Source organism: Trachurus japonicus, chromosome 8 (assembly GCF_045865225.1).
Source record: "Trachurus japonicus isolate A0001 chromosome 8, Traja_1.0".
In the NCBI taxonomy this organism is placed as follows: Eukaryota; Metazoa; Chordata; class Actinopteri; order Carangiformes; family Carangidae; genus Trachurus; species Trachurus japonicus.
Genome location: NC_140914.1, coordinates 1,382,440 through 1,393,033, shown reverse-complemented (window position 1 = coordinate 1,393,033; position 10,594 = coordinate 1,382,440). Strand labels below are relative to the sequence as shown.

General features: G+C 35.4%; 2 protein-coding genes across 2 annotated transcripts in view; both read right to left on the bottom strand.

Moving 5' to 3' along the window:
- The window catches only part of abi3a (ABI family, member 3a), a 21,338-nt gene extending 20,756 nt beyond the window's left edge, over window positions 1–582 (bottom strand). Inside the window, 1 exon segment of the mRNA XM_085783302.1 lies at window positions 451–582. Within this exon segment, the coding sequence (XP_085639428.1) occupies window positions 451–582 (132 nt within the window).
- Window positions 583–6,462: 5,880 nt separating this feature from the next.
- On the bottom strand, window positions 6,463–10,240 carry dnaaf19 (dynein axonemal assembly factor 19). The gene is made up of 2 exons (XM_085785356.1): window positions 10,064–10,240; window positions 6,463–6,585 (listed from the first exon to the last, which is right to left on the bottom strand). The coding sequence occupies exons 1-2, from the start codon at window positions 10,210–10,212 to the stop codon at window positions 6,480–6,482; spliced, it is 255 nt and encodes an 84-aa protein (XP_085641482.1). The 5' UTR covers window positions 10,213–10,240; the 3' UTR covers window positions 6,463–6,479.
- Between the last annotated feature and the right edge of the window lie 354 nt (window positions 10,241–10,594).

Here is a 10,594-nt window from a genome sequence, read left to right as displayed (position 1 = left end):
GGCTATTCTCTAATTATAATACAGTAGCATTTGATGATGTTTATTGCTGATGAACTGGTAGCCAGACGTGACTGAGAGGTTGGAAGGGTTAAGGGTAACTTCTCATTGGCTACTCATTTGCTTTGTCAAAATACATTAACATGTAATTGCCCCTGTTATTCATTTCATAACGATAACATTTGAATTTTGACCACCGCGCTGAAAATGTCCCCGATTTTCATTTCGGAAATCTGGTCACCTTACGCTAATCCCCTGTAGTGGAGTAAAAGTGAAAGTTGTCAGAAACATAAACAACAAAGTGAAGTAGTAGCTTAGCATTAACACTGGGAGCACAGGGTTACTTACAGTACTACCAACCCCAACCCTACTACAGCAGCAGCACTAACCTGTAGGTGGTTGCCATGGCAGCAGCACTAACCTGTAGCTGGTTGCCATGGCAGCAGCACTAACCTGTAGGTAGTTGTCATGGCAGTAGTCGGCCACCTTCAGCAGGTTGTCGTAGTTCTCCAGCAGAGCTTTCCTGGCTCCCGGAGCTTCTTCCAGAATCTTCAGCACCTCGGCCTCCATGTTCTGGTCCTTCATGGTCTGTAACCGTTACATCATCATTACATCACCATTACATCACCATTACATCATCCTTCATGGTCCCAGTCTGAAGAAGAGTCACAGTTCAACTTCTACTTCAACTTCAAACAACTTCATTAAAGCAGAAGTCAGGTGAATGTTTGTGTTAATATAAGTCTTAAATAGTTCTATCTTCCGACAGCAATCACTTCTATAGAGTGTTTGGTCTGAAACACGGGTCTGTCAGTCACTCTGCTCTGCTCTGAGCCCAGGAGAAAACTTTCCTTGTATCCTACAACCTTTATCCAATGAGGAGAGAGAACGGCATAAAGGGGCAGTCCTCTCTGTGTGTGCAGCCAAGGGATGCGCCTGAATGTGGTGACGTAGGGACGAGGACCAATAGATCCATGACGAGGGCGGGGGCTGCTAACTCCATCGGCTGACAAGACGTTATGGTGCGTTCAAGGCAACTCGTAACTGGTGTTTTTCCGACCTGTGAAGTGGTACCAGTTCGATCTGGTACGAGTTCACGGGTCAGAAGTTACGAGTGGCCGTTATAGTGACTTTCACCGGTAAAACAGGTCGGAGAAACACGAGTGGGTTGCCTGGAACGCTACAAAGTCGTAAGTCGTGACTTGAAGCTGTAATTTACGGTTTCAAAAGCCTGCCTGGAACGCAGCATTAGCCAAAACCACCGGATCACTTACTTCTGCTTTAATCCCACCAGGGGCAATTGATTTCAGCAGCTTGCACAGTCCAAACAAAACACAGTAGCTACACACAATAAATACATAAAGAAATGAGGTAAATAAATAGAATAGAAAGCCAAGGAATACAGTGTTGTCAAGGATCAGTTGAATAAAGTGAATAAATAGGCCTACACAAGTTCAGTTGCACATGTTTGACCAATAAAATGTAGGCTACAAGTTCATTACATCATCATCACACTTCCTGGTTGCAGATTCAATCAATCAATCAATCAATCAATCAATCAATCAATCAATCAACAGAACCCGATCACAGTCTGCAGGTGTGTCGTCACGTCACCGAGGGGAGACGTGAGCGCAGGGCCGTTGCTATGAATTCTGGGCCCCCTTAAAGAATACTAAAGTGGGCCCCTCCCCCTAACTTTTCCTTTTTTTTTCTTAGACTACGTATGTATTATCATTTTTTATTTAGCCTTCTTTGTTTTGATGCTAATGCAGCATTACACTGCAAAAACTGTATCTGTATCTGAGCAAGAATATTTGTCTTATTTCTAGTCAAAATGTCTCATTTCTAGTCAAAACAAATCTCATTCTACTTAAAATAAGACTCATCACATTAAAAGCAGCTTGTTTTTAGACACTTTTTACTTCTTTCAAGCAGATTTTCACTTGAAATAAGAAGAAAAAATCTGATAGTGGAGCAAGTTTTTCTTCCTTATTACAAACACAAAAAACTTACTTTCACTGGCAGATTTTTCTATTTATTGTGAATTTAAGTGAAAATGATCTTAAAACAAGTGAATTTTTAGGTGATGAGTCTTATTTTAAGTGGAAAGAGATTAGTTTTGACTAGAAATGAGACATTTGGACAAGAAATAAGACAAATATTCTTGGAAAGATGTTGAGTTTTTACAGTGTACTATGAGTATTAGTCAGGGTCTAAGCAGAATAAATCAGTCATACAAAGATTAGACTACTGGGGTTTTTTATGGGCCCCACTGGGCGCTGGGCCCCTAGAGTTATCATCACCTTTCTCCCCTAGACAACGGCCCTGGTGACGTCACTACACCTGCACCAGGTCTGACCAGCTGCGGAGCCTCGTGCGCTGCCTTCTGACGTCACGGCACGGACCTGATCGATCGGTTTTCGGTTTTGACTGACATAACAGAAAGTTGTTTAAAGACTCTGTCATCGATTATCACTGATTATTGGTTCTTCTCAAACTGATTACACCTCCGTTTAAAACAACGGACTGAACTAAAAGAAGAATAAAAGAATAAAGTGAAGACTCACGGATGTATTATCGTTTTTTATTCAGCCTTCTTTGTTTTGATGCTACTGCAGCATTACACTGCAAAAACTCAAGTATCTGAGCAAGAATATTTGTCTTATTTCTAGTCAGAACAACGGACTGAACTAAAAGAAGAATAAAAAAAGGTGAAGACCCACTCACCCGCCGCTGCAGCTCCAGCAGCTCCGAGCGGAAAGCAGAAGTTTAGTCTGATGAGACTCTCAGTCGGATCGCGGGTTTGATTCCTCACACGAACATCAACCTGCCATCGAAGATCTGCTGCGCGCCGACAGAGGTCTCACTCCGCCACACACAGCTCAACGGGCTTATTAATATATAATACATCCATGGGTTTGATTGTGTTATGCAAAAACCTAACACAATTTAGAAATAGATTAAAACATAGTATGATAGAAAGCTATAAACAGGATTGAATAATTGGGTGTTGATTGCAACTGTAATACTGTTAAATTATGTATTTCTTTTATTTTGGGGGGCTACATTTGTTAATTACTGGATAATTATTTCTTTCTATGACTCTGATTGCAACTGTAGGCTAATACTGTTTAATTATCTATTTGTTTTATTTTTGGGGGCTACACTTGTTAATTATTGGATAGGCTACTTGTTTCTTTCTATGACTCTGATTGCAACTGTAATACTGTTTAATTATCTATTTCTTTTATTTTTTGGCTTCATTTGTTAATTGTTGGATACTTGTTTCTTTCTATGACTCTGAAACCACGAAGAGCTCTAATGGATTTAATGAAATATTGAATTAAAGGGTAGTAGGCATCTATAAATCTATAAGCTATAGCTTCAGCCTGCACCTTTTGATCTATTTATGAACTAGTTGAACTAATGATGGTTTTATGGAAGGTTGACTGACTGATTGATCCTCAACTGTAAATAATTTTCTGTAAAAGATCGAATAAACTACTACTACTACTACTACTACTACTAATAATAATAATAATAATGAACCTTGTCCAGGGTTCTTCACAGACTTTCAGGGAAACGGCCACATGATGAAGAAGGTTTCAGGACTCGTTTTGGTCTCCGTAAATGAGCTCAGAGTGAGACCTCGTCCTGTGTTTCCTCCTCTGTGTCTGAACCTGCTCAGCATAAACCGCTTCCTGTTTCACACCAGACAAGTAACAGTCTAAAAACCCACTCAGACTCAGTTTGACTCTAACAAACAGGAACAAACTGCAGTTCACACCGGCTACAGCCAACAGTTCACATTAGATCAATAACCACTAATAACTGTTCACATTAGATCAATAACCACTAATAACAGTTCACATTAGATCAATAACCACTAATAACTGTTCACATTAGATCAATAACCACTAATAACTGTTCACATTAGATCAATAACCACTAATAACTGTTCATATTAGTCCACCAGAGATCAATAACCACTAATAACTGTTCACATTAGATCAATAACCACTAATAACTGTTCACATTAGTCCATCAGAGATCAATAACCAGTAATAACTGTTCACATTAGATCAATAACCACTAATAACTGTTCACATTAGTCCACCAGAGATCAATAACCAGTAATTAGGTTTTATATGTCTTCACTCTTTTTGTATAGTTTTATTGTAGCTACATTACCTGTATCCCATCTAGTTTTATTGCCACTAGTTTTGCACTTTGGACAACCTGGGCTGTATTTTTAAATGTGCTATATAAATAAATAAATATGTATTGTATTGTATTATATAAGCAGACGTGACGAGCTTTTGCCACAAATCCTGTATTCAAAACCATGTTAACTCAATAAAATAAAATAAAATGTAACACAGACTGATGTGTTGATAGTAAAACATGTATTTCTTGATGTAAATGTGGTGGTTTGTGTCCGTAGGCTCCAGAGCCCCGAGGCAGCGCTGCTCTTCTGTCCAAAACACACAGGAAGCTTCACTTTACATTCAGACTAACTAATGCTACTGATACAGCTGTTAGATTTATATCACTGAGACCAACATTTATCTCCTAGAAATACTTTAACCAGCCGGTGGTAAACCTCTAAAAACCTGCGGGTAAGTTAATTAGCGATGGTTTTCTCCCCCGGGATGACGACGGAGGTTGGCCGCAGGTGGAGCTTCACTTCTCCCAAAAACATGGGAGCAAACGTCTAAACAGCCTCATGTGGAGAAACCGACGGCACATTGGGATGTAAACAGCTACTTTCTCTCATGAAAACATATTAAAACTTAACAAAGTGACGTAATAACAAATAAAACAGCTGCCGGTTGCCGCGAGATGCATTCTGGGAAACTTGTCATAGCCCTCGGTTTGAAGTGTGCCTCTGAAACATCTCCGTTTGAAGGTCCAGATAGCCAGACCACTTCCCCCTAACCCTCGTCTGGACCAGAACCAGGACAACACCACTTCACGTGAACGAGCTAAACGAAGGAGTAGGGCCACGGGCTAGGGCTAATAGTTTTTTGAAATTCTTTGTTAACATGAGCAAATGTTTATAAATTTGCATAAATTCCACCGTTTTGACGGCACATGTATATATAAAGGTGCTGTGGTGGTACCAGCATGAACAGGGTTTATACAGGAATCTTGAAGTTAATTCTAATACCTTTTTAAGACTTTTTCAAGACCTTCTCAACATTTTTCAACACCTCAGCGCCACTTCAAGCTGTAACCATTTACATCAGTGACACTTTTAACGTACTAACAGTTTTAGTTTGTGATAAAGACTATAGACCAATGTGATGCTACAGAATTCAAAATAGGCTGGGATTATAAAAAACAACAACAAAAAAAACATTGCTCCACTCTCAAAAAACAAAAACAATAATCTTCTTTTCTTTTTTATGTACCGGTTCATCTTTGTTTTTTAATAAAATGAATAAATTCACACACTTTTACAATGTTTTTTTGGACTCTTGGACAGCTAGGCTAATTCAGAAAAAAAACCTTCAAAATTTAAGACTTTATAAAGTCGTGAAAAGACTTTTTAATACTTTTTAAGGGTCTTAATTTTCCCCAAATTGATTTATCACCTTTTAATACTTTTCAAGACCCCGCGGATACCCTGATGAAAACTGGAATGAGTTGACTCCAGAGGTTCATAAAGGGACCTGTGTTTACTTTCACTTTCGTCAGCTTACCAACTGTAGCTTTAATGAGCTAGGTTGCTAGGCTACCATGTAAAACCAGTGCTTCCTGCAGCGACGGATTCTTGAAAAAATTGCAGTCATCTTGAAATTTAAAGTGGTTTCTTGTCGGTTGACCGATGGAGTCGACTCATTCCAGTTTTCATGCTGGTACCACCGCAGCACCTTTATACATGTGCCGTCAGAACGGTGGAATTTATGCAAATTTGCTCATGTTAACAAAGAATTTCAAAAAACTTGTAATACATTTTTTGTTTGTCTTAATGTAAGTAATCAACTCAGTAATTTTCATGGAGATATCTAAAGGTTAAAAATTTTACCCTATTCACGTGAGAACAATAATGAATAGGCGTATTATGGGCTATATGTGGGTCTTTTTCTAAACTTTCCCCTAATGGGATTCTTCAGGGCTTTTTCTCCCTCACTCAGGACATGTTGAGGAAACAAAACCAGTTGAGTTTGAGATTCTGTTGCAGTTTGTTCAACGTTGAGCCCTTTTTTGGCCTAAAGTGACTGGACTATAAGGGGAGAAGTGGAATTCACCCCAGTAATAACAGTAATAACAGTCCACACATGAATGAAATGAATGAATGAATGAAAGGAGGTGTTGATGAGTGAGTTTATTATTCCAGTGTGTTGTGGGGCTGCAGCTCCCCCTGCTGGCCACTCTGCATCGCTGCACAACAAAGTCTCATGTCCTGTCAAATGTCCTTAAATGTTTCTGTGATTTACAGTTTCTACTGTCTATTTCGTTGCCACGGTGACCGGACTTCACTTGTTGCTTGTTGGGGCGACGACGGGGTTCCAGGGTTGTTTCCGTGGAGACGCAGTGTCTTTCTTGTCCAGAGGCCTGAGGTGACAGGTGAGGACCAGATCCCTGATAGAGACACAGACACAGAGACAGAGACAGAGTGATAGAGTGACAGAGTGACAGAGTGAACCCCAGCAGCTTTTATATATTTATATATTTATATATTTATATATATATTTCAGACCTGAACTGCTGGTAGTTCTGGACCCTCTGGTTTTATATATTTATATATTTATATATATATATATATATTTATATATTTATATATATTTCAGACCTGAACTGCTGGTAGTTCTGGACCCTCTGGTTTTATATATATATATATTTATATATTTATTTATATATTTCCAACCTGAACTGCTGGTAGTTCTGGACCCGCTGGTTTTATATATTTATATATTTATATATTTATATATATATTTCAGACCTGAACTGCTGGTAGTTCTGGACCCTCTGGTTTTATATATTTATATATTTATATATTTATATATATATTTCAGACCTGAACTGCTGGTAGTTCTGGACCCTCTGGTTTTATATATTTATATATATATATATTTCAGACCTGAACTGCTGGTAGTTCTGGACCCTCTGGTTTTATATATTTATATATTTATATATATATTTCAGACCTGAACTGCTGGTAGTTCTGGACCCTCTGGTTATATATATTTATATATTTATATATATTTCAGACCTGAACTGCTGGTAGTTCTGGACCCTCTGGTTTTATATATTTATATATTTATATATATTTCAGACCTGAACTGCTGGTAGTTCTGGACCCTCTGGTTTTATATATTTATATATTTATATATATATATATATATTTATATATTTATATATATTTCAGACCTGAACTGCTGGTAGTTCTGGACCCTCTGGTTTTATATATTTATATATTTATATATTTATATATATTTCAGACCTGAACTGCTGGTAGTTCTGGACCCGCTGGTTTTATATATTTATATATTTATATATATTTCAGACCTGAACTGCTTGTAGTTCTGGACCCTCTGGTTTTATATATATATATATTTATATATTTATATATATATTTCAGACCTGAACTGCTGGTAGTTCTGGACCCTCTGGTTTTATATATATATATATTTATATATTTATTTATATATTTCAGACCTGAACTGCTGGTAGTTCTGGACCCTCTGGTTTTATATATTTATATATTTATATATATTTCAGACCTGAACTGCTGGTAGTTCTGGACCCGCTGGTTTTATATATATATATTTATATATATATTTATATATATTTCAGACCTGAACTGCTGGTAGTTCTGGACCCGCTGGTTTTATATATTTATATATTTATATATATTTCAGACCTGAACTGCTTGTAGTTCTGGACCCTCTGGTTTTATATATTTATATATATTTATATATTTCAGACCTGAACTGCTGGTAGTTCTGGACCCTCTGGTTATATATATTTATATATTTATATATATTTATAACCTGAACTGCTGGTAGTTCTGGACCCTCTGGTTTTATATATTTATATATTTATATATATTTATAACCTGAACTGCTGGTAGTTCTGGACCCTCTGGTTTTATATATTTATATATTTATATATATTTATAACCTGAACTGCTGGTAGTTCTGGACCCTCTGGTTATATATATTTATATATTTATATATATTTATAACCTGAACTGCTGGTAGTTCTGGACCCTCTGGTTTTATATATTTATATATTTATATATATTTCAGACCTGAACTGCTGGTAGTTCTGGACCCTCTGGTTTTATATATTTATATATTTATATATATTTCAGACCTGAACTGCTGGTAGTTCTGGACCCTCTGGTTTTATATATTTATATATTTATATATATATTTCAGACCTGAACTGCTGGTAGTTCTGGACCCGCTGGTTATATATATTTATATATTTATATATATATTTATAACCTGAACTGCTGGTAGTTCTGGACCCTCTGGTTTTATATATTTATATATGTATATATTTATATATTTATATATGTATATATTTATATATATATATATATATGTATATATTTATATATATATTTATATATTTCTGACCTGAACTGCTGGTAGTTCTGGACCCTTTGGTTTTATATATTTATATATTTATATATATATATATGTATATATTTATATATATATATATGTATATATTTATATATATATATATATGTATATATTTATATATATATTTATATATTTCTAACCTGAACTGCTGGTAGTTCTGGACCCTCTGGTTTTATATATTTATATATGTATATATTTATATATTTATATATATTTCAGACCTGAACTGCTGGTAGTTCTGGACCCTCTGGTTTTATATATTTATATATGTATATATTTATATATTTATATATATTTCAGACCTGAACTGCTGGTAGTTCTGGACCCTCTGGTTTTATATATTTATATATGTATATATTTATATATTTATATATATTTCTAACCTGAACTGCTGGTAGTTCTGGACCCGCTGGTTTTATATATATATATTTATATATATATTTATATATATATTTCAGACCTGAACTCCTGGTAGTTCTGGACCCGCTGGTTTTATATATTTATATATTTATATATGTATATATTTATATATATTTCTAACCTGAACTGCTGGTAGTTCTGGACCCTCTGGTTTTATATATTTATATATATATATATTTATATATTTATATATATATTTCAGACCTGAACTGCTGGTAGTTCTGGACCCGCTGGTTTTATATATTTATATATGTATATATGTATATATTTATATATATTTATAACCTGAACTGCTGGTAGTTCTGGACCCTCTGGTTTTATATATTTATATATATATATATTTATATATTTATATATATATTTCAGACCTGAACTGCTGGTAGTTCTGGACCCTCTGGTTTTATATATTTATATATGTATATATGTATATATTTATATATATTTCTAACCTGAACTGCTGGTAGTTCTGGACCCTCTGGTTTTATATATTTATATATATATATATTTATATATTTATATATTTATATATATATTTCAGACCTGAACTGCTGGTAGTTCTGGACCCTCTGGTTTTATATATTTATATATGTATATATGTATATATTTATATATATTTCTAACCTGAACTGCTGGTAGTTCTGGACCCTCTGGTTTTATATATTTATATATATATATATTTATATATTTATATATTTATATATATATTTCAGACCTGAACTGCTGGTAGTTCTGGACCCGCTGGTTTTATATATTTATATATATTTATAACCTGAACTGCTGGTAGTTCTGGACCCGCTGGTTTTATATATTTATATATATTTCAGACCTGAACTGCTGGTAGTTCTGGACCCTCTGGTTTTATATATTTATATATGTATATATTTATATATTTCTGACCTGAACTGCTGGTAGTTCTGGACCCTCTGGTTTTATATATTTATATATGTATATATTTATATATTTCTAACCTGAACTGCTGGTAGTTCTGGACCCTCTGGTTTTATATATTTATATATTTATATATATATTTATATATTTATAACCTGAACTGCTGGTAGTTCTGGACCCGCTGGTCCACGGCCTTCAGCTTGGCCTGGTTTTCCCTCTGGTAGCGACGCTCCGACTCCACCGCCGCCTGCAGCTCCCGCTCCAGCGCCGGGAAGTCGATGATGTCATCACGCTGCTGGGACATGATGATGTCACAGCTTCTGTCTGTACGGTGGCTGGGGAGGGACACGCTGTGATTTACATTTATTCACCTTTTATTTCAGCTGTTATTGTTGTAATGATCTATAATTATACAATAGTTTGACTATTTGTGTTTTTATGGATGTGCTGTTCTTACTGTTACAGTCGCTTCTATCAGCTGTAAAACACTAAGAACATTTATTTCTCATCTCTAGGTTAAGTTGTTCATTATCCATAATAATGTTGGTTTAACACTTGTGATTTCAGTTTCAACTCTCTTTATTGTTCTTATTGTTATAACCGACCCTAACAACACAGTGTTATAATATTAACCAGAGCATTTTAGAAGTTTGTGTTTAATTTTGTTTAAATAGAGATTCCTGACA

Excerpts from the sequence above, each read along its gene's own strand:
- dnaaf19 (XM_085785356.1), bottom strand. The coding sequence starts at position 10,212 with ATGTCCCAGCAGCGTGATGACATCATCGACTTCCCGGCGCTGGAGCGG. Across the intron at positions 6,586-10,063 it reads CAGAACTACCAGCAGTTCAG|GGATCTGGTCCTCACCTGTC; the intron begins GTTATAAATATA and ends TGTCTCTATCAG.